This window comes from Salminus brasiliensis, chromosome 2 (assembly GCF_030463535.1).
Source record: "Salminus brasiliensis chromosome 2, fSalBra1.hap2, whole genome shotgun sequence".
NCBI lineage: Eukaryota > Metazoa > Chordata > Actinopteri > Characiformes > Bryconidae > Salminus > Salminus brasiliensis.
Window position 1 is genome coordinate 24,506,290 of NC_132879.1, and position 24,496 is coordinate 24,530,785.

Below are 24,496 nucleotides of genomic sequence, written 5' to 3' on the forward strand. Positions count from 1 at the left end.
TGTGTGTGTGTGTGTGTAGATAAAATAAATATATATGTATATATATATATATATATATATATATATATATATATTACACACTTTGGACTATGTACATTTTGTTGAAAGAGGGCTCTGTATATGTTTGCTATGCAGCATTACGTTAAAAATGTTTGGACTGATGTAAATTAACTGTATTTACATATACATTTGAATTCTCATCTCTTGTTGTTTGCTAAAGGAATGCTGATTAAATACTTCGCTTATTATCAGTTTAGGGAAGTGGTTTACATTTATGAACAGTGGTCAGAATACACTAAACACTGACTTTATGACTTTATGACTGTCGCTGACTTCATGAAGTAAACTTCTTACTGAATGCGTGTTAAACAGCTCACTGTCTGCAGCGAGGCTCCTCCCCTCCAGCTCCCAATGGCCCCGCCCCTCTGTCGCCTCCATCCGCAGGACTGCAGAATACACGGGAAAACAGGAGCGAACCATTTGGCCGGGAGAGGTGTACTTCATTAAAACGCAACATTACTGAGGTTTTTAACAAGCCCCTTCCCACCTAAAACCACCCCGTCTGTAGCGAGACTGGGGGTACAACAAGGACACTAATTAATGCTGTTTTTCATTGTGAGGATAAACATTTAAAAAACCGCTGATCCCAAGCCTCCCCCTTTCGCCAAGTCTTCATCGGGGCGTCCACCCCGCTGCCATGTTGGATTGAGGGATCGTGTTTGCTGTGGGAGTTGGAGATGAAAGTTTATTTTGTGCAGTTTGGCGATTATTGACACCTTCAAAGTGTCGTCTGTCCGCGGAAGTAGAGGATTGGTTTCTGGAGGGCTTGCGCAGTGAGAAAACGCGCCGACCGGGTCTCTGTGTTTGTGGAATGCGGGTTCCAGGATGAGCCGAGTGCAGGCCATGATGACCAGTGATTGCACGTATTTTACATAAAATACTCTTTTAGCAGACAGACATCTCAACTAGTTGTCCTCGTCTCTTGACAATATGAGTGGACATCCGCCTCAGAGGAGGGTGGCGAATGTCGGGTCTATGCTTCTGACCCCTCAAGAGAACGAGTGTCTCTTCAGCTACCTTGGCAGGAAATGCATCGTAAGTTGTGTGTGTGTGTGTGTGTGTGTGTGTGTGTGTATGTATATATGTGTGTGTGTGTGTGTGTGTGCTCTCATGATGGTCATCCCGTGCTCTCTGGAGTTCAAGTGAAAACCGGCCCCCGTGTAAAATGATTAACCTCGCGTTGTGTGCAGGGCGTCGCTGCTGAATGTTTACTCTGTAGCCTGAACCTGTCACAGCAGCGCTAACGTGGATGCTAGCCCTGTGCAAGCCTGCGGTGCATTTGGGCTGACTTTAGGGAATCCGGCCAGTTTTTTTGAGGAATCTGCTTCCCTTGGGGTGTCTTGTTCTGATGGGGGGGGGGGGGGGGGCGGCGAAGGCATCATTCCTCCTAAGCCATCTCCGGGCTGCTAGTCTAGTTAGAAACCACTGAGGCTTGTTTCCTTCAGGCGAGTAGGTCAGGCCTGGTTTGTTTACCACAGGCCAGGCATCCAGGTGTCAAGTGATCGGCAACGTAACTGTAACTTATTAGTGATTAAACACACTCAGCTGCTGCCTACGCTGTGCCTGCTTGGTAGGTTTTACTGAACCCTTATGTAACTTGCCGGTTGTAACCTTATAAAAGATTATGCTGCTTTCTTCCTTACTCAGTGACATAACATTAGATCATTAGGCAGGAGTTTCAAAGTACCTCCAACATTGTTCTTTGGCTCAATTTGAGAGCATCACCTTCACTTTCAGATCCTGCTTCTGATCCAGATTGGCAACATATGGGTTTTATATCCAAATGCTTCTAGGAAACACGCTGGGGACTAATAGCCCGGCTTGGGATTTGAACTATTTCCTGTCCTTTTTGCTAGCAGCGATAAATCACTCACAGGGAAGCATTATCCACTTACACTTCCTTTTTCCCCCGACCATCCAAACACGAACAGGTAACCCCTGTGCCTCGAGGCTGGGGTGCGCAGTTCCTGTTCAAGAGCCTATAAAGTTCTTCCAAAAATGTTGGCGCTGCAGTGCTTTTGGGTGAAATCTTGAGCAGATGTGAGTTTGTGCTTAGTCTGCTGCGTTGTGGCACAAATATTTTGAGAAGTGTCGAGGGAAAACGTTCATTACCCCGCTGATCTAGAGCACACCTTCATATTAAAGAAAATGACTGTTATTTGAGATAATATTTGACTCTTGAGCTGAAGACCCAGCATTAAAGGATGAGACCCGGGCTATCTCTGTAATCTTTGCTGCAGGAATTCAAATACAAGTGCCGAATTGCAAATTGTGGGGTTACATAATGGCTCTGAGGCAGGGAATAAGGATAAGCTTGCTTTTGTGAACCCAGAGAAGTGTCCTAAAGTCCATACGCTTTGTGGCTTACGGGCTGTGCTGATGGTGCTGGTTGTGTTGGCAAGTTCTGAATGATGCTTTATGTCCTTGTTATTTGTAATTGGGAATGACTGCTGGTCACAACTTCTCAATCTTAAACCCGCCTAAATATCTTCACTGTTTATGACTGACCTGAAGAGGGGATTGTCACTACGAGAGCCGTGTCTGCCTGGGAACTGCAGCCAAAGAGCCAGGCTATAAAGTGGGCTTTCATAAAGGATGACTGAATATGAGACATGATGGCAGGGCCCATTTCCAGCAGTCATGGGTCCATTCATCACTGTGTTCCGAACCAGCTCTGAAATCCGAGGGCTGAGAGTGGACCAAGTCCAATTCACACAATGGGTAGGGGGGGCTAGAGGGAAGCAGGGAGGAAGAGAGGGTGGAAAGCTAGAGAGAGACAGAGAGGGGCAATCAGGGACAGTTGTGCATGATCAGCAGTCTTTGCGGACAGGAAGTGAACTGATCTGCCTCTTCAACACCAACGTTTTTGCTTGGATGAATAAGAATGCTGAGCCAGTGCTGATCTATGATCGGATTTCCACATACCCCCAACAACCTACAGCTCCAAATAGACCAAGCTGCTGGTAGATTCATACAAAACAGCATTTTTGAAGTGAAGTCCGGCATACATACATGAGCCATGTTCAGTGTAAAGGTGAGGCGAGGTCAGGGTTTCTGTCATTATGAAGGTTGGGGTTATGCAGTTTATGTTCTGCATTGACGTTCAAAGAAAGTTATTCATTGGTGGAAATGCCTTAAGATTATGCAGTGTCACACAAACAGGGCAAATATCTGTGAACCAGATGAACCCCTTCCCCACAAAGCATCTCTAAAAAGGCCTCGCAGACACGCTTGCCTCTCTGTTTTGGATCCCTGGAATCGACCCACCCACCAAGCTTCCCGGGACGTTTACTTTAGTCAGAACTTTCTAATGCTGAGAGTGCGTTTTTCTTTGAGCATGAGGAAGCAGTTTTTTTCCCTTTGAGGTGAAAAAAAACTGTGTGTTGTTACTGACGTGGCAGTTTTGTGCATGGATTGAATTGCTTTCCTTTATTATTTGTGATAGTTATTTGCGTACTCTCTGTTCTTTATGAGTAGCTGTTTGGTCAGCCAATTACACAAGATCCAGCCCAGTTAAACCATTTAGAATTATACTGATTTAAGACGTTTAATAGTTGACTTCTGACAGTTTTGAGTGTGTGCATGCCTGTGCGTGTGTCTGTGTGAGCAAGCACACTTGTCCATGGAAAATATTTCATCTTCTGAGATCTTGGCTGTCTTCCCTTTGACAGTATTGCCAAGAAGCTGGCCTATTTTTTTCCCCTTGGTAACCCGTGTCCTGGAGGAGCACTTACTGCTGCTCTCTGTCACATGGACGTAGCACAGATGTGTATAGAAAAGTGAGATACTTGGACTAGGTTTGTGTGTTCTGTAATTTTTTGTTTGTTTGTTTTTTGCATATTTAATTGCAAATAAAGTTTCACTCATTTCACCGGTTTATTAAGCCGATATTCATTGCACATAAAATTGTATAAAATTCTATAGAAAAGCAATTCCTGCACAAAACATATAGCATAAGAAGTTAATATTAAATATTAAAACTGAACATTTGAGCATTATAAAAAACAGAGCTTCCAGGCAGTATCTATAAATACTAATTTTGCTAATAAATAGACCAATCAGTGTTTTAGGGGCTGACACAGATTCACGATCACCTTTCAGCTCAATTGGCTGATTACCAATGCTGATCGAGGGCTGGCCTGGATGCCACATTAGCCTTTCCAGGCAAACCTGGTAATGCATCATCTTGGGGGGCTTTTGTAATGTTCCCTGCATCGTCTCTCGAGATGAAATGCACTTTGCTTTTTGGAGTCAGCCACCTTTAAAACGTTGAACTCCATGCACGTGCTGCGAGAACTGCACTGTGTGGTTAGTGGTCTTTGCTAGCTCTAGTGTGTTGTGATACTGTACTGGGCTGAGTGAAAAATCAGTATCAGCACACAGAGTGGAATTTCAACACTGGCTTTAATGGTGTTCTGCAGCAGCCATGAGTGATGTCCTGCAGAGTGAACTGCAGCATATTGTGACCTTGGGCAGCATTGCACCAACTCATAAAATATGGATTATATGAGCTGACCAGCTTTTTCAAATAATAGATCAAACACATAAACAAGTTTATGATCGCATGAGAGACTTAACTTCAGGATATGCAGTATGATGATCACCTGTTTGTAGCTTGCATAGAAGTACACACAGTTTTGTAGTGCTTTTTGCCAGATACCATAAAGATTGGGTCCCAGAGTCTTCAGCTTGTTTCTCTGCATCTTTAAACTCACAAGCTATAGTTCTCAAAATGCACAGGCTCATACATCCAGAATTACTTTGTGATCAGGCTAGGACAAAACGTGCACATTCTTTCCCCACCTTTAACCTTACTGCCCACAAATAATTGTGCCTCTTCAGGCGAAGTTGAAGATGGACTATTCTGTTCCACCTTAAATGGGGCAGCAGTTACGTTCTGAAGCATGTAACGGTTCAGTGGAAGCTGTGCACACTCTGAAATCTACAGATGCTTACACGGGCCAACACTTAAACAGAGAGTTTGATGTCAACTCTGATTACAGACCGGTCAGATAATCGGTTGACCCCTTGTAGTGCCATCAGGGTCTGTTGTATTAGGTCACGGCATTTGTAATAACTGCAGTGACCGCTGTAATGTAGTGTACAGCCCTCCCAGTCCCCACTGTTGTTATATCACTAAGAGACTCCTAATGCTTGTTTTCTTGTTAAGGCCACCCTTTCTTGGCCTCTTGCTTATTAACCCTTTTTTCTTAGTTTCAGATTTCATTGGCAGTGGTTATTTTTGTTCAGTATCCAGTTACCAGTCTACTTCCATGTATTCTTTGAGTAAAATATGTGGAGTTTTTAGGGTGTGTATACAAACAGCTGTCCTGCAAGATTTTAAAGCCTACACACATTTCTGATAAATATGTTTAAATATAATTTTATTGTTTGTATTGTTATGAATGATTGTACCTATGACTCTGCTGTGATATAAGGATATATTGTTTGCATTTAAAATTGACCAGTGCACAGTAGTGAAAATAGTGATGCTCAATGTTGTGCGGTTTGTAAGCAATAATTATTCAAATGTAAAATTAAACTCCTTAACTGCAATGTTTTGCTCTCTATTAAGGTCCAAATTGTAGTATAGTAGAAGGCATTTGATTTGTTAGACATTTTTATGGGTTTTTCTTTGTCATTCTACAGTTGCATCTTTTTGCTGTCAAAAAGGCTGTGTTTCCAAGACTTTGGCTGTAAAATAAAGAAATACAAGTCATTTTATTAATAACTTGAGATATAAGAATGCCCATGCAATATAAAAGGTAGCCGAGGGACTGCAAATATAGAACATATTCAGTGTATTTTCTGTCTTGCTCATCAGTTTGAAATTGCTTTGAGGTTTGGGAATCTGTATGAATGACCAGAAGGTTTGGTTCTCTTTTGGCAGACGTTGTGTTCCGCAGTGGTCCAGGTGTATGCAGCAGACAGGGGCCCGTCCTGGACCAAAAGATGCTGTGGTGTGGCTTGCTTGGTGAAAGACAACCCTCAGAGGTCTTATTACATCCGTGTGTTTGATATCAAGGTGAGCCAGCTGCAAGGTTTTTTTTTAATTTTTTTTTATTTTTTATTCATGGCATTATGACCTTGATGAGCTCCAATTGCTGATCATGGATTGCACATGTATTTATAGGAGGGAAATGGTAGAGAATTAAAAAATATTAGTAGCTGAAATGGGCTATCGTTTACATCTGACAGCATTTTGTTTTTTTGTTTTTTGCAGGATGGAAAACCTAAGTTTGAGCAGGAGCTCTACAATAATTTTACAAGCAGTAGTACGAGACCATACTTCATTGCATTTGCAGGAGATGTAAGTCCTCCTTTTTCTTATAGTGCTCTACAAGATTTTGTAAAACTGTTAAGAAAGGTGAACGGTAGTACTGAACTGGAGAGAAGGTCCATGTCCTACTCCAATAATGTGCCACTTTAGTGACCAGCAGGTAGGCAGTAACATACGCCTTTCCACTGTGTGTGTTTAACAAGCGAGGTTAAGATAAAGGTAAGAGCATTGCTACACACTGATGACTAAGCAGAGCTCAGTGGTCCAGTGAGCTTATTGTTACTCAGAAGGCCCTGTTTTGTTTTGTTTTTTCCCCAAAATTGGAATGCCTGATGCACTTCTGTTGCAGCTAGTTAACAACAATCACTGTTCGGAAATATGTGATTGTGAACATGCATCTTCAGCTATTAACATGACCATAAGCTAACTGCATCTTCTGCCCTTCTCAGTCTTGTCAGGTCGGCCTGAATTTTGCCAGTGAAGAGGAAGCGAAACGTTTCCGTGCTACACTAAATGAACTGCTCAGCAGACGACAAAAGAAAACCGGTGAATATGCCTGTCTCTTTATTTAGCCTCATTTACATTTTTCCATCTTCATCCAGCTGACGCAACTACAATTCCAACTAAATTACCTATTGATTGATCCCTGTTTATTCTTCATATCTAAACACTTTCTACATGAGTTACATTGTCATGGGCACAAATCTTAATGCTGCACTAGTGAATAGACAGGTGGCTTCATTCTTTCATGTTTTCTTATGATTTTGGGGACTATGCCTCTTTCCTTTCAATTTCTCTGCTTTTCTCTGTAGCGAGGATATTGGGGCTCTGTCTGTAGATCCTCTAGAAAATGCTTCATAATGGCCTTCCCCTCTCCATGATCCTGTCGTAAACACAGTGGTGGCCTTGCGCTCTCTCTCTCTCTCTCTCTCTCTCTCTCTCTCTCTCTCTCTCTCTCTCTCTCTCTCTCTCTCTCTCTCTCTCTCTCTCTCTCTCTCTCTCTCTGTCTTCTGGCTTGTGTCCGGTACTTCTCTCTCCGTTTTGCATGCTGGGCTTTGAAGTTTCAGGTTTTCTCTGTGTGGACTGACTTTTAAAGGAGGGCCCGGTGCTTACTATCGCTCACCCTTCCATCTCCTTTTCCTTTCCCAGGCTCTTTACTATAAGCATGTGGCATAATTGAGAGTGTGCTTAGTGACTTAAGTGCAGAGTGCTTTAACATCACTCGAATTGAGCTTTGTATAACAAATGAATATAAACCAGTAGGATTCTGTTCCCATATAAACAGGAAATATACACTCTTATTGCTATGATGCGTTTAGCATTTACATTTCACCCTTTTTGAGGTGGGATTTGATCTTACCTGGTAAATGTTGTACAGTGTTGATGTCATGCGCTGAGGGATTAACAAAGTACTTCATATGCATTACAGTCTCGGTGCTCAGGGGCTTATCACACCACAGCACCTTAACTTAAGCCTCTCATTCCTCTCTGTCTGATCCTTTGCAAACTAACCTGACAAAAAAAAATGACCTTTTTTCATTTTTCCTTTCTTCTTAGAATTTACTCTCTCTGACTACACACTTGAGTTGAATTGGCCCCAGTATTTTAACAATGTTAATTTTGTTTTTGCAGAGAAAAGGCGTGATCCACCAAATGGTATGTCCTCTAGTACTTACATTCAGTGATCAATTACTTCTGACTTAATTATTCTAATTGGGTAGCAGTAGTTTCACCTAAATTAGGCTGCTCTATAATTCTCCTTCAAGAGAGAAGAGAAAAATATACTGTTTGTGTGCCTTCATGCATGAGGGCACAATAACACACATGCCTATACATGACCTAGATTAGAAGTGTTCACCCTTTGTGTTGAACCCTGGGCTAAAAAGTACTGTGCAAAAGTAGTAATCAATAGGGAGTGAGTCTTTGCTGCTAAAACTCCATACAGTTCCCAAAAGATTAAGTCATCTCTTTGGAATGACCTGGATTTTGCCATTGATCAGTAATAAAATATGGTTGCTGTCTAAGTTGCAATTATAGACAAACACAATCTAACTAAACTAATAACAACCAAGCCATTGTGCTATAAAGTTGTTGTTTTTTTTTTTCTTGAGCACATTGAGTAGACCTCCACAGTACAGGCTGAAAAAAAGTAAGTGAACCCTTGAGATGAATAAACTGTAGAAACCCTGTCATTTAAAAGCTTGGACTAGGTCCCTCCAGATGATCGTCTTGGGCATTCCTTGGGTATTCCACTGTATGAATTCTGTAACTGGAAAATAGGATTTGCACAATGTTGAGGAGGAGGTTTGAACTATCTCTTTCTGCAAAGGGAATTTCAGTTCATCAATATTTTTGGGATGCCATTTTTTTTTCTTGTTCCCTCAGTGATTGCAAGGCATCCAGGTCATGAGTCCCCAAAGTAGCCCCAAACCACAATGGTTTTTTGGGGTTTTTTTTTACTCTGCTGCATTGCTGGGAAGTGGTTTTGGTGTTTTTGTGCTAAAAGTTATTATTTTTTGTTTGTTTGTTGTTGTTTTTTTGTCAGTGCAGAGCACATTTCTAATTATTATTATTATTATTATTATTATTATTAATATTGGAGGGGGAAAGAGTTAAGAGTAATCAGTGCAGAAATCTAGGCAGTTCCAAAGGGCTTACTTGCTGTTTTTCTGATCCTGTGTAGCATTAGAGTCAGTACAAATAAACATAAATATAGTAAAAAAGTGATTGCTTGCTTACTTGTTAGTAAAGCTATTGATACAGGTTTGACTAAAAGTCCAGTCTCCTAAGGATTTGTTTAGGTCCACCATCTAGACATTGAATAGTAGCTAACTACTGGCATTTTTTGATGAGGGGTAAGGAAATTGTTAAGCTCACCCTCTCTCACATCAATTCACGGTGTATTGTTAATTGGTATCGATTCTATTGAGTCTAATCATTGTTTCTTTTGCTTTTCATGTCCGGCAGTTTGGTGTTTGTTTGTTTTTTTTCTCAAACACCTGATGTAGCTCTGTTAATTACCAGGTTTACATGGGTGTGTTTGAACAGACAAATGTCCAGGCTGTGCTGAGCACCAGTTTTCCAGGACTAGGATAGATGAGCTATACTGGTGAACAGTACTTTTGCACAGTGTTCTACACATGTACACATTTAATGTGTTTGTCCCTAGCTAGTTCCCTAACCTGCTCAGGCTGATGTCATTAGTCACCTTAATGCACTTAACAGTATGCCACAGATTTCTCGATTAGATGTAGCTTAGCGGGAATACGTCCCCCCACCCACTTTAGCAGATTTTTACCATTCTAGCCCTAGCTTGCCAACTTGCAACACAAGAAAATGAAATGATGGCAAGCAGCTATTCTTTTAAATAAGCATTGCAGCTGGTAAAGAAAACACTACCAGTGTGACCGCTTTACATTTTAAGATGGCTATGCTACTCACTACAGTACTCTGATACAAATTGCATTTAGCAATTACATGAACAGGCCACAACAGATCAATGCAGGGACCAGCTACTCTGTTCCCGTATGTGGCTGTGTCATGTGCACAGTGCAGTACTAGGTGTGTACTGTACAGTGTGTAAACCAAGGCATGATCCTATTGGGTATTTAATATTGTGGTACTTCAAAACAATGATGTTGGGGAGGAAAAAAGAGATTTTATCTTTTTTTTTATTGAGTGGATATATGGTTGTGTAAGCTTTTCAATCCCTTGGTTCTTCTTTTGAGGAGTATGTGACCAGAAACCTTGAATGATCTGCTGTGGATCCTAGTGATGACGTTTTTAGCAGTAGGAGTTTTTGTGTGTTCATTGTGAGTTCAGAGTAGGGACCCACGCACACACATACACTTATTAGAAATAGCGCGTGCGGTTCCCAGCTGCAGCAGACATGTAAGGCCTGAAGCAAATTTTAGAGCTTAGATGGGATTAGCTGTGGTTTTAGCGATTTATGTAATATTCTGCAGCATTTGTAATTTATCAGGATTTGACGTCCGTCTTGCTTATTGGTCGGCGTTTGGTTCCTCAAAACCGATTCCGAATGGTTTAGAGCCTCACAGTTGGGCACAGGCGTCAGTTAGAATGTGTCTGAAAGCTGATTCATGTTACTCAACTAGCAGGTCCTGCACTTAGCATGCTTTTCTTTTTGCTGGGCCAAGATGATGTTCTGCACAACTTTCCTGTCTGCCCCATCTGAGGAGTTTTTAGAGACCGTTTCCAAGCCTGAGGGTTGCCTTGCACCTCTTCACTGTGTGGTGTTGTCAGGGGATGAGCTTTATGCACCTTTAGTCCAGCCATGTCTGCCTGAGCTGTTGGCACAGCACAGTGACCGGGCATCCGTTTTAGCAGCAAGTGTGCTCTCGGAAGCTGCTGTGAGCTGTTTGCCATCAAAGAGGAATGTTTGTAAAGGTTGTGAGAAGAAAATCATAAAGGACACCCAAGGTAAGAGGCTGGGGTCATGTGGTTTAATGTAATGATTCATTGAAAAGTTGTTTCCAAAAGTTCCTTGGTGTTAAAATCAATGATTTTAAGTTATAAAGTTTGCAGAAAGAAAAGGAAAGTGGGATTTCTCGCAGGAAGGTTCTGAAATTCTGGGCCGGTGGTGTTCATATAGTAATGCCATCACTTTCTGTCCAGGTTTCTTACTTTTTTAGCTCACAATATGGAGAGCATCTTGTACCTTATGTTAAGAAAACTGTTATTCTTATTGTTATTAATACATCTTTGGCTTTATTTAGTAAGGCAGATTCAGACTTTTCACAGATCTGATTTGAGCAGCAAGGATTTTGTCTCATTAAATCTGACTTTTTTCCCCAGTCAGGCTCTTACTTGTTTTGTTGTTGCTTTGTTTGTGGTGTGGTGGTTCTTAAAGTTAGAATATGTGACACGAAGGTCAATCAGAGCTTTTAGTATGCACATAGATGTCATTTTTGCTGTGTGTATGTTATAGTTTTACAGTGACACTGAAATGCACAATCTGTCTCTGAATATTAGAACATGTTGGCCTGTTAAAGTTATCTGCTGATAGGCTATGGACTCATGTTCTGTTCATGTTATGGTTGATAAGAAATGCAATGTTGTCAGTAAATGATAATGAGAGCGGAATGATTCTGTTAGCTGGTTATAGTCGTTAAGAGCATGCCTTGATACACGTATGAGCTCATAAATGAGTTTTGCCAGCTCCTTCTTAGTCTAAGTACTCACACATGCACTGTTACTATGGCAACCAATGTAGACATGTGAGCAAGTGCGGCAATGCAAATTGGATTTGATCCCTAGTAACTTAAAACCCCAATGCTCTGTGTGTATACGAACCCAATCTAATTGGGCCTGCAGTGTGAACAAATAGTTAATGGTGGTGATTCCTTCTGATGAATGGAGGATAATAATGAGATGTTAGGTACTTCAGTGTTTCAGTATTGCCCACAGTCATGGAGTTGAGCCAAACAGACCGTGTTCTGCGGCCTCTTTTTGTGGTTCATTAATATGAATAGTGCGTGTTGGCTTTTTTGTGTCCTCTCAGACTTACTCTCAACTAGCGGGCTGTTATAGGTCAACATGTGATTTCCACACCGATCAGCCATAACATTTAAAACCACAGATGAAGTGATGGCAATAGTAGGCAGCAAGTGAACAGTCAGTTCTTATTGGTGTTTTGGAAGCAGGAAAAATGGGCAAGCATAAGGATCTGAGCCACTTTGACATCTTACAGTTGTGATGGCTAGACAACTGGACATCTCCAAAACATCTGGCAGGTCTTGTGGGAATCTTCTAGTATGTTGTGGTCAATACTTACCAGAAGTGCTTCAAAGAAGGATAACCAGTGAACCAGTGATCCATAGAGGCCCCACCCCACAACTACTAACGCCTTGGTACCAGATACCACTGGATGTCTTCAGAGGTCTTGTGGAGTCCATGCCTCCATGGGTCAGGTTTTGGCAGGATGGGGGAGGGCTAGGATGTTCTGGCTGATCGGCGTATATTTAAGGTTGGGTGCTGGTGGACGCATTTCACAAGTTAATGTGTGCCACAGATTTAGAAGACTTTGACTAATTTAGCTGTTTGCTGCCTTGTCTCACTAATCTAGTAAACATCTTTAGTGTGAAGAAGCTTGTAGTTTGTTCCACATTGTGTGGAATTAAGTATAGTCGCAGTACCCTTTTCACCTTGCTAACATTGCACTTCATGTACTTCAGAGATTTGGCTGTCACAGATGGAACGATGTGTGAAGGGTCAAAATAAAAACTTAACATCAACACTGTTCATGAACAGGTTAATTGAGACATTCTGTATTGCAGCTCTGAAAGAGGTTTTATGCAGAGCTGTTCGTTTGAGTCAGTCAGCAGCCCATATGCCTTATCAGTAAGGGAAGATGTCATTTGTCAGTCAGCTAGACACTGTTTAACTTGTACACTTTAGCCAAATGCCAAGGATATGTAATCCACAACGTCAGGTTTTTCTGATAAAACTGGTCATTGGACTGCATGTGCAATTACAAATCCAATGACCAGCTCATTCTCATGTTTGAATTTCAGTACTTTTAAATCTTTCAGGAATGTGTGTGAGAGAGAGTGTTCTCTGTGGATAGTCGGTGAAACACCCCCTCAGTGTCTGTGAATGGAAAGAATAAGCTGTTGTTGGCAACACAGATGCTGAGAAGCTCGGCAAGCAAGCAGTATTCTCTACATGCTCAGCAGTATTCATAGTGGAGTTATGATTCTAAGGTTGTAGCTAACTACTGCCCTTTTTTATTTATTTCTTTTTTTAAATGTGCTGTGTGCAGGACCCACGTTGCCAATGGCGACCGTGGACATCAAGAACCCGGAGATAAACAATGTGCGCTTCCACAACAATTCCCACATGAACAACATGGTGCACAGTAGCTTTAACAAGAAGGAGAAAAAGGTGAAGGGCAAGAGGAAGAAACTGACAAAGGCTGATATTGGGACACCAAGCAACTTCCAGTAAGTGTTCTATATAAAGTATAGAGATGTTATGTATTTCCATATTTACCCTCCTTCATTTGCCTTTTTTCTGCACGTGCTTTACCATTCATTGTTGTTCGTGTCGTGACTTTTGCATCCAGAAGTGTCTGTGTGTTACTGATATTGACTCTCCAATCTCTTTTTAGGCACATTGGCCATGTGGGCTGGGATCCGAACACAGGCTTCGATGTGAGTACCATAAGAAGGGCTTTTTGTTTTGTCACTTGTGCTAACCCTCATACACATGCACACACAAACACACACATACTGAAGTGGCTCTCGTCAACAATGCAGACCTGTGTGGCTGTGACATGATAAAGCATGAATGGCCTTCTGTTCACACAGACTGCGCTCAAACATCTCATGCCGTCATGTAGCTTCCCATCCCACTCAGCAATGTGTCCCAGTCACTTTTATGCCCTTTTCTTGAATCGTAACCTTTTATTCTTTTGATCATGCGTATTGTTACTCATAGCTGTAGGATATTCATTATTTAGAATATGCATCCTACAGACAAATAAATAAATAAAACGTGTGTGTATGTTCGTCATAGAGATACATTCATTCTAGGGACATTAACCTACTTGCCATAACATGAGTGTCCCTGTTTTATGTTCATCATTTTGTAATACAAGGTCATTTCTTCAAAAAGTCTTATTCACCGTTTTACCACAGGGTGTCAGGGCTACATCAGGGTTCAGATGTTTCTTTCAGACAAATCAGGAAAGCGTCTGTTGAAGTGAATGAAATACACGCTACCTAATTAAGGGTTCACTGACTTGGATTCACACCCATTTCAATTAACCATTCTGTTAATGTTTGGCTTTTATGGCTTCATCTTTTAGGTGAAGCAGGTTGAAGTCTGACTTGTCGGTCCTTCATAGATAAGCTTTTCCATTTTTTTAAGTTTGATATGAAAGAATTTCCTGACTTGAATATGTTTGATTTCAGCTAAATAACCTGGACCCAGAGCTGAAAAATCTGTTTGACATGTGTGGCATCTCTGAAGCTCAGCTCAAAGACAAGGAAACCTCTAAAGTGATTTATGACTTCATTGAGAAGAAGGGGGGTGTGGAGGCGGTCAAGAACGAACTGAGGAGACAAGGTTAGCGCTCACTACAGCTTATTTACATCTTGTCATGTAATTAGCTTTGACAGCTGTAACATAAAGACATGGGAAGATTCAACTGGATATATTGTTAATTTTGGAGCAGTTCTGTTGGTCCATTCAGATTCAAATGATGTCCAAATCATCAATAAAAGTAGCATAAATAGAGAAGTTTTTTAAATGACCCAGGAATGTGATCTGATTGACAGCAGCTTAAAGTAAAATACTTAAGTAAAATCCTAAAGATCTTTATCTGAAAATGTTTTTGGGACTGCATAAGAAATTAATGCATTTTTTCATGGATGCACATCATTAGAGCAACCAACAATATTTATGTATTGGGAATGAAACTGCAAAATAAGTCAAGAGCTGCTCTTTCTGGCCTACTGGCACAACAAAGCAGAGACATAAGGTGGATGTTTTGCTCTGGCTGGGTAGCTCTTCATCTTCCGATTGCATGAAAAAGTGCACCGTCTACAGAAGACGCCAAATTCAATGCTTCTCCTGTGTCCTCCTATCTGTGCTAGGTCATTTGATCTTGTACCGTTCATGCACACACCCAACATTTAAAAGCATTGAACATTGAACTTACCAGCCTGTTAAATGTTCACTGAGACAGTTAAAACATTCGTCTCTTGTGACTGTGCTCTGTGAATAGTATAGTACATGCCCTGCTGACTTTAAAATCCTCTATAAAATCTATATATAAACTCTTTGAAATAAAAGAATCCAACAGTTCATTTGCTCAGTGCTCACTGCATGTTTATATTTGATATTTGATACATCTTTGTGGTCTGTCTGTAGGTCCCCCCAGGTGGAGTGGTAGGTTTAGCTCTTTTGTTTCAACTGAAATATAAAAGTAGATATGCATGCAGTAGGTGTGTGTGTGCAGTGTGCTTGATGCAGTTGTTTGCTTATATTGACTTTGGAAGAGGATATTTTCAGTGGATGAGAAGGCTAGGCTGCAGGTTTTGGTGTGTATGTGTGCTTAAAAAGTGATGCAGAACACTTTAAACTGAAGGTGTCTGGTGGTGCATGGGTTGATCGGAAATAGTCCTAGTATGAAGTCATTAAAATCCCACTCTAGAAGGAACTGTCCTTGAGGCAGTGGTGCAGGTTTTCATTAGGACTGTTGTCAGCAGCCCATGCAGTAATAAGAGCCTGTAAGAGGTGCTTGGATGAGTCAGAAATAACTGAAGTCTGGGTAAAAAAAAATTTATAAATAAAAGTCTGTATCCTAAAATTAGCCCCAAAAGGAAACAATGCAGACCTGTGTGGCTGTGACATGATAAAGCAATTATGGCCTTGTGTTCACACAGACTGCGCTCAAACATCTGATGCCGTCATGTAGCTTCCTATCCCAATCAAATGTGTTCCAGTCGCTTTATGCCCTTTTCTTGAACCTTTTATTCTGTTGATCATGCTTATAGTTACTCATAGCTGTAAGTAACAGTTTAATTTATATACATAATTATTTAGAATATAAATCCTATAGAGAGACCAATTAAGTTTGTGTGTGTATATGTTCATCATAGAGATGCATTCGTTCTAGGAACATTAACCTACTTGCCCTAACAAAAAAAATAAATAAATAAAACAAATGTGTTTTAAGCCCGGAAAGACAAAATTGCAAGTTATATTTAGTGAAGAGCTCCCTCTACAGACGTAGAAGTATTTAGGTGTGTTTTTTGGTGGGGTTTTGTTTGTTTTTTTCTGGCTGATGTGATTGGCAGATCTGACTATTTACAAATGCATTACTTTCCACCATAGAATAAGGGAGAAAATATGCAAGTCAACAGTTCAGTGAAAAACCTCAGTGATTTTGTTTAATTTTCTTTTGTTAGGCTCAGTACAGTAGTTGATGTTAGGCAGGTCCAAAAAACTATGAAAACGCTGAAATCAGAGGTTTTAAAAGGAAACCCTTTTTTAAGCTGCTTCTTCTTTTGGAGTCCTGCTTTTATAACTCTTGCAAATTGTTAAATATCAAAATTAAGCACAATACATATACACAATATATGATGGTTGAGACAAAATACTAATACAATGCATGTTGTGGCTGTGATTTTTGTTTGCACTATATTTCAAAAAACAAAGCATTGGTTAATCAATATGTGATATGGTTAAGGATTGGCCTACATTCTATTGGTGAGCATCTACAGAAGCGATAATCTGTAATGGTCACTAAAAGGCATTAAAAATGAAATTGTTTATTACTGCATCCTTCTACGATATCAGCATTTCAAAAGCCAGTTTGCCGATGACGTTAACAGTGTATTGTGCAGTTCTGCTTGAAAGTTTTGCTATTGCTTAAACACACAGGAACAACAACAGTGACTTACCAGTAACACTCCCTCTCCTTTATTTTTCTTCCTTCCTTCAGCACCTCCACCTCCTCCATCACGTGGTGGTCCACCTCCCCCACCCCCTCCACACTCCTCTGGACCTCCTCCTCCGCCGCCCCCTGCCCGAGGACGAGGGGCCCCGCCACCCCCTCCGCCCTCTAGGGCCCCAACATCTGCACCTCCACCCCCTCCTCCGTCCCGACAAGGCATGGGAGCCCCTCCGCCCCCACCTCCGAGCAGGGGGCACCCACCACCCCCTCCTCCTGCTCATGCCAGCATGCCACCCCAAGCACCCCAGTCTCATCCTCCGCCCCCACCCCCTCCACCATCTGGAGGAAGCGCTCCTCCCCCTCCTCCTCCTCCACCTCCTCCACCTGGGCCTCCACCTCCACCCGAAATGGATGGAAGTGGAGATTCCGTGCCCTCTCCTGTGGGGGGTAAGTCAGCCCTGCTGGAGCAGATCAGAGAGGGCACCCAGCTGAAGAAAGTGGAGCAGAACAACAGGCCGGTGTCGTCTACGGGGCGCGACGCCCTCCTTGACCAGATCCGACAGGGCATTCAGCTCAAAACGGTGAGCGCTTCGCTTTCGCCAACAGCCAAATCCCACACATCTAAGCCCTGTTCCGGTTGGATGGCTTTATCGGGGGAACCTGTATTAAACATTTACACATCTCTTCAGTGATCAAACTACCACGACAATGTTTGCAGCACATGATCAGGTTTCCTTCCCATAGAAACATTGAGGTACAAGAAAAAATGGTCCTTTTTTTTGTGGAGTTCTGTAAACAGTTTCATTCAGAAAGGGCTAGCAGCGGACCTCTCGTGGATACCTGCGACTAAATACAGTGTAGCAGCAGCCAAAAACCTTTTTTTTTTTTCTTTTTTTTTTTTTCTCAGCATGAGCCAATATTTGCTTGTAAAATCCCAGAGATTTGTATTTTCAGCAGGGACTAAAATGATGAAACCATCAGTGAACAACAGTAGGTAATTCAGTCAGGAAGGAGAAAAACGCAGACAGACATGCTCAATCCGGACAGAAATAAAATCATAGAGGAGCTTTTGTGAAGCAAATTGCCTGAGAACCCCATGTAAATTTAATCCCTCCGAATAGGGCTTAAGACTGTCTAAACAGACACATGGGCCTTTGTGTAACAACTGGCTTACACACACAATGATGTAAGATGTTCCAGATCTAACAGCAAATTAACGCTGCACAAATCAACTGGAATAACTAAACGAAAAAAGATTCACTCACAATTACAGTCTGCTAGATGTTATTGCACATACAGGCTTTAAAAAATGTGGTTATAAACTATAATTTTCCCTTTTTGTTTTCAGGTATCAGATAGTTCTGACTCAGGCCCACCAACTCCTGCTCCCTCATCAGGCATCGTTGGAGCACTAATGGAGGTGATGCAGAAGAGGAGCAAAGCCATCCATTCCTCAGGTAACAAATCTCATTACAGTTGTTGGTAGTTTGGTTGTTTTTTTTAAACATGTTCATTTTAAGTTTTCACGCCTGCAACTTATCGTCGTTTTTCACTTAGGGCAGGTGTGAATACAGTAATCATAAACTGATCAGACAAGCATAAACTAAACTAATAAACCAATACTAAGCAGAATAAATGATGGTAGATGCATTTCAATGCTGTACTATGACCACAAGAGGGAGATTGTGGCTACTGTAACCAGAGACGGGTAACATTTAAAAGAGCCCTGTTTTAATACAGGGGTATGCCTGACTTTGGCAGTGTTCAATAGCTGGACTTATACAGAACTAAAGCTGCTTACAGCTGAAATAAATAATTTAACAGAATGTTGGGTGGTCTAAGACCCATTCCACACCCAGACACGGTAAAGGTCGTACGCAGTTTGCTCCCATGTTAGTCAGTTAAGCCTTTCACACGAGCGCTGAAGTGCAACCATGCGCTTTGTATCTATTTTTGACATGTGCTACGCAGCAGCCTAGCAGTTTCTACACTGTACATTTAGTGAGAACACTGCATTTTGTACTGTTTTAATCTAGGCCAATTAACTTATTAGCAAATGCCTAACTGAAGCTGTTATAGACAGGGCAACGTGTTTATCTGTAGCCCACAACAGTCTATTTGCCACCTGAGATTGTAAACAACAGCTCGATAGCTATCAAAATCAAAACACTATGCTCAAATTTGGTCTGCATATTAATTCATACTTTTTTAAGTGGTGGAAAACAATGAAGACGTTGGTAACTTGCTACTTTTGCCTGGGTGGATGGGTAGGGGTGTGTGTCCGCTTCTGAAACTATGAAATATCCTTACTTAGTATTATCTTAGTGTTTTAGTTTCTTAGCACCTGTCTGTTATTGATATGGTACTGGCCCTGTGTAGGTCATGTGGCCACACACTAGTAGAGTCTTGAATAATACGGTAATGCAATTTGTTTTGGTTCCCAGATGAAGATGAGGATGATGACGATGAAGAAGACTTTGAGGACGATGATGAATGGGACGATTAGTCCTTGTCTCCTTATGCTAACCCCACCCAGTAGAATAACTGACACTAAATTTCTCATCTTTCCAAATTGTACTCAAATTCTGTACATGTTCTTTCAAATCGCTGTATATTTTTGTTGCCTTTTTTTTCTTTTCTTTTCTTTTTTTTTTTAATAATTTGTGCAATACCTCATATAATCTGTAAAGTATTGTCATGTATCCTCTGTAAAGTAATCTCCTGGAATAACCATGTGAAGTTTAATGCCAGGCTGGGTTTTCTTGACTAGTTGATTTGAATGTTTTTGTTCCCTCGTTAATGAGGAAAGGGAGATGGACAGGATCCTCGAAGTTCTTGTTAATTGTTGATTAATGATTGAAAACGCTATTTTCATACCCTACTTTTCTGTACCTTTCGATTTTCTTATTCAAATCCTAGTTTAGCACTCTACGTTTTGGTAAGAGGTTCTTCTATCAGAATATTTAATCCCTCCACCCTCCCACCCACTTCTGTATAGTTACTATGTAAATGTACACTAGGCTGATATACTGCGGTTGTTCTGTTTTGCACGGATGTCAAAACAAAAGTCACAACTATACAACACTACATTCGCTGCATTCTCACCAATTATTCCCTGTGACACTTACTTCAGAGATAAGACTTCACTCAACACTGCACGTCACACGGTAGAGTTTTGAGTTTTGAGTTTTTCTTTTTTTTCCTTTTTTTTTTTTTTTTAGTTTGTTGCTTTTTGTTATTATTAAAAAGGATAATGCTGTAGTTTGAAACCGGCAAAGTTGGGAATGCAGCTTGCTTCTGGATATGGTCAACCCCCCCTCCCACAACAGGTTTTTATCTCAAGTCATATCATGCAAAAACACTACATGAAGCATTCGGTGAACTTAAACCATTTACTAGAAGCTTTTCAAAAGCCAATGCTTGACTGACACCTACATGCAAGGTAAAATACAAGGTAAAAAACCTTTGTGTAGCAATTAATGCTGTTTTAACAGTGTTTGTTTGAATTTTGCTGTCCTTCAAGGATTGTGCTGCATTAAAACTATAGAACTGACTTCAAACCTTACAAATGGGTTGGAATGTGGAATGAAAACACTAAATTGTGTACTTAAATAAATGGTAATATTGGTTCATTTTCTCCGTCATTTGTGTGTCTTGAAGGCTCTTTAAGTAAGGAGACAAATCTATTGCTGTGTGGTGCATCTGAAAAACGCAGCTATATTTGTGTTTGTACAGGAAGGCTGAAACTAAATGGACATGACTCATGACTTCTCAGAAGTGTATGTATAGTCCAGAAAATGCAAGAAATTCACCAGTAATTGTTCTGGACTCCTTTAAAAGGTCTCATTAATACTATTCCAGTAGTCAGACAGACATATTTATGTTTTACATAATTGTTCAGAACAACAGGGTGAAAACCGAGAGAGAGACGTGCTGTTAAACATCTTGTCAATGTTGCGTCATGAATTCTGTTGGCTTGTGGCGCTGACCTGTAAGGAAAAAAAAATAATAATAATAATTTATGTAACTTTCATTTCTAACAGACTGCACTGTGTATTTTCAGTGAGGCTGTGGAAATTTAAAGTGAGTGTCCAGTAAATCCCTGTTTCCATTCAGTGCGTCTTTGACTGTGTGGCGTCTCATGAATCATTTCGAAATGAAACATTTATGTAAGGCTTTTGTTGAAGTGATTTTGGACAAAAGTTGAAAGGCTTACCCTATTGAGTGTCCTGCGGTTGCTGCGAATGGCTGCCATTAGATCACCATGCACTGACTGCTGACCATTTCGGGCTTCTTGTTTTCTCCTGGGTGGTTGTTTTAGAGCATGTTTCATTTCCCTCAGGACATCTCCACTCTCCTTTTCTTTTGCCTGGCTGTGCACCTTCTCTGCGTTGTGTTTGTTTAGGCCCTGTGTATCTGCTGTGATCTCTTGTAATTTGCCCATTTCAGCAAGATTTCTGGTAGGTGCGTTCTTCTCATAGTTCCTTTCAGCATTAAGCAGTTGTGGTTTAGGGTTAAGAAGGGAACTGTGCTTTGGCACTTGGGGAAATTGGTCTGGTGTCTTGTGAGGCATGCTCTGAGGTTTTGAAATTGGCCCATTTCTTTTGATGTGTGTGGTTTGATCCACCATTGCTTCTGACATTTTGTGCTGTCTTTGCAACTGCAGTCGTGTTTGCCTCTTGTGGTCCTGATTGCGGGTCAGGATGCTTGTTGCGCTCATCCTAGGACCTGGAAGGTCAAACTGGTACCCCAGCTTTAGTAAGGTGGTGTTTTCTCTCAGAAGCTTCACCATCTCCATCTCCACCTGGCCTCCACAGATGTGTCTCTGGTTTTGGAAGCGGAGCTCCACCAAGCTGGTGTTCTGCTGGAGTGACCTGATCAAGGCCAAGATCCCTCTTCCTGAGATGAAGTTGGATTCAATGTTGAGGCTGGTGATGCCATAGTTCTTCTTGAGCATGTTGGCCAAGGCAAAGGCCACTTGGTCATCTGCGTGGGTGTTTGCAAGACTGAGGACTCGAACATGCATGTTGGAGGTCAAGGCCTCTGCAAAGCTTATCAGCATCTCCTGGGAAAGGTTTTCAATGTTATTCAGATTGACCTCAGTCACGGATTGATCGTTCCTAAGGATCTTCTCCAGGATGCCATCGGTATCGGTGGGATTTCTGCTTGGTCCCTCAGGCATCAGGTTTAGGTTTGAGCTTAGTTGGTAGTGGATATCTTTTCTGGCTCCACTAAGCTTGCCTCTGCAGTGACCGTTGCTGTCTGTATCCTTGCCGTCTGGTTGAGATGAGCTAATGAATATTTGGTTGGAGTTTTCTTGTCTGCTATTTCGTGCTAAGTTCTTTTTGTTGTTGGGAAGATGCAGTGTACCCTGAGAGGGTTCAGTGTCACTCTCACTTAAACATTCCTCTTCACTCTTATCTGTCTGACTCTCATCCATGCTCTCCTGTGTACCATAACGGAATGGAAAAAGAGGTTGAGCCCTGGCATACCAGGCATACTGAGACCTAATGAGGAATACCCTGGAACCCCCAATGTTGCTGTCAGTCACTCTGAAATTAGTAAATTAGAAAGTAGCTTAGGTATTTTAACCCCTTGAACTGCAGGACTATTAAGGTATTCAATTTTAGCACAGTAAATGAGTTATAAACACTAATCAGCCATAACATTAGTTTTGAGTAGGTTCCCCTTGTGCCACCACAACAGAGCTGACAATTCTTGGCATAGATACCAAAAGACCTCTGAAGGTGTACTGTGGTCCTGGAAGTGGGACCTCCATGGATCGCGTCAATGAGCCGTATGACCCTGACGCCAGTTCCCTGATGACTCCTTTCTTAAACCACGTTTGGGAGGTACTGATCACTGCATGCTGGAAACACCCCATAAGACCTGCTTGATGTTTTGGAGATGCTCTGGCCCAGTTGTCTAGCCACCACAGTTTGGCCCTTGTCAGAGTGGCTCAGATTCTTACACTTGCCCATTTTTTCCTGCTTTTAACACATCACCTTCAAGAACTGACTGTTCATTTGCTGACTATTATATATTCCACCCCTTAATTATATTACTTAATTATATTACCTTCATCTACCGACTGTAGATGAAGGTAATCAATGTTTTTCACTTCACCTAATGAAGGGCTAATGTAATGGCTGTCTGTGTGTATATATATAAAACACTATTACATTGTGTAGTTATGTGAGTGAGGAATTTGAGTGTGTGCCTACAAATTAGCCTCTGCAAGTTATGAAATTAACACAGGCTACATTACATACAGCAAATGCACAAAATCTTGACAATGCAGCAATACAGTATACTCCTCGAATCATGTCTTTTCCAGTATGAGCATGAACATTTGCAAACTACTTGTTTTGTATCACCTCTTTTTTCCTACCACTTACCTGTTGCAGGGCAAAGTGTGACCCCTCTGTCTCTCGTAGTTTGAGAGTTTCCCTCTGCCAGTGCTTCAGCAAAGCCTCCCTGCAGAAAGGTCCTGTGGGCTGTTTGGCTGTTTGATCCCACTGCCTCATTCCGATGGGAGTGTTTTCATCTGGATCAATTTCAGCCATTTCTCTTTCTAGTTCCTGCAGCTCTTCGCTGGTAAGGGTGGCCAAAAGTTCATCCTCGTCCACATCTTCATATTTATGAAGTTCCTCTTTGTAGCCAAAATTGCTCATAGTACTGACAGTAGTGCCAGCTCTCCACCCTGAACAGCTCTCAGCTCTTTGTGTGAGGAGTTGCAGCCTGCACAGGATATAAGTGTGTGTGTGTGTGTGTCAGAATCAGAAAAGCCCACTGTTAATCTAATCTATGAGCCCACTAAAGAAGATTAAGAAAGGAGGGTACAGAATACATTAGCTGCCAATGATATCACGTCCCTGTGATATGGGTAGGATGATAGGGTTTCATAAAGACTGTGAACTCATTTGTCTGTAGTCAACAATTGATAACTAAGAAATACCTCAGTGAGGCTTATTCTTAGATAACTAAGAAATACCTCAGTGAGGCATCAAATAACAATATGGCTTTAGATAGAACTGGTATAACTGGTGGCTTTAATTCAAGAGTAAACATGTTAGGATACAGTGGCTTGGGATGCATGTTTGTTTCATGATTAAGAATAAATGTCTTTCATAGGATTAGTGGAACTGGAAACTAGCAGAAGATTATTCAGGTTTAAGCAGTCCATACATTTCAGATATCGGACATATCATTAAACATTTCAATCATAGTAATAAGAGTGGGAAATGAAAAAAGGTTCACATTAAGGCCTGTAAAATTACTCCATTTAATCAAAGAATGGTTGGGACACTGACAGTCAATATTGAGTGTGAAGAAATTCAAGTCAGGCATTTTGAAAAGCAATGGCATAATGAATTATGCCATTGCTTTTAAAAATGCATCATATCATCATTATGAGTAACATGGTGAGCTCAGTCAGGAACATTGCTGATATTGACAAGTCATTAATATATTTTAGATATGGCGTTGCTGCTTTCATTTTTAAAAAGCAGATGGAATACCTGAACCCAAAATGTATTATTCTGGTAATAATTCAAATGAAGAAACAACTATCATAAATTTGGAGTCCCACAGGGATTTATTTAGGGTATATCTATGAATCCAATGTTAAATGTGGTAGTGATGTGGTAAAATAGGGTGAATACCTGTTGTGTGGGCCTATGTACAGAGTTTAAGGAACATGCAGTGTCTAAACCCACATCCACGTGACTAAT

General features: G+C 41.2%; 2 protein-coding genes across 3 annotated transcripts; one reads left to right on the forward strand and one right to left on the reverse strand.

Moving 5' to 3' along the window:
- Positions 1-690: 690 nt before the first annotated feature.
- wasla (WASP like actin nucleation promoting factor a) lies at positions 691-20,393 on the forward strand. Of its 2 annotated transcripts, XM_072671317.1 has the most exons (11): positions 691-1,095; positions 5,951-6,085; positions 6,284-6,370; positions 6,790-6,886; positions 7,973-7,996; positions 13,122-13,302; positions 13,470-13,512; positions 14,275-14,428; positions 16,812-17,344; positions 18,112-18,220; positions 19,208-20,393. In XM_072671317.1, exons 1-11 carry the CDS (start codon positions 991-993, stop codon positions 19,267-19,269), a joined length of 1,530 nt encoding a protein of 509 aa, XP_072527418.1. In that variant the 5' UTR covers positions 691-990; the 3' UTR covers positions 19,270-20,393. The 2 variants fall into 2 exon arrangements, with proteins under 2 accessions (XP_072527418.1, XP_072527427.1); XM_072671326.1 differs by lacking the exon at positions 7,973-7,996.
- Positions 20,394-20,722: 329 nt separating this feature from the next.
- lmod2a (leiomodin 2 (cardiac) a) lies at positions 20,723-23,437 on the reverse strand. Its single transcript, XM_072673394.1, has 3 exons — positions 23,162-23,437; positions 20,980-22,209; positions 20,723-20,752 (listed from the first exon to the last, which is right to left on the reverse strand). Exons 1-3 carry the CDS (start codon positions 23,435-23,437, stop codon positions 20,723-20,725), a joined length of 1,536 nt encoding a protein of 511 aa, XP_072529495.1.
- Positions 23,438-24,496: the final 1,059 nt, after the last annotated feature.

Bases quoted from the DNA above. Each gene is read 5' to 3' on its own strand.
- wasla (XM_072671317.1), top strand. From the start codon at position 991: ATGAGTGGACATCCGCCTCAGAGGAGGGTGGCGAATGTCGGGTCTATG. The intron at 1,096-5,950 runs GTAAGTTGTGTG...CTCTTTTGGCAG, and splicing joins ACCTTGGCAGGAAATGCATC to ACGTTGTGTTCCGCAGTGGT. The intron at 13,303-13,469 runs GTAAGTGTTCTA...ATCTCTTTTTAG, and splicing joins GGGACACCAAGCAACTTCCA to GCACATTGGCCATGTGGGCT.
- lmod2a (XM_072673394.1), bottom strand. From the start codon at position 23,437: ATGAGCAATTTTGGCTACAAAGAGGAACTTCATAAATATGAAGATGTG. The intron at 22,210-23,161 runs GTAAGTGGTAGG...TATGGTACACAG, and splicing joins CACACTTTGCCCTGCAACAG to GAGAGCATGGATGAGAGTCA. The intron at 20,753-20,979 runs GTAAGCCTTTCA...TTTTCCTTACAG, and splicing joins ACCGCAGGACACTCAATAGG to GTCAGCGCCACAAGCCAACA.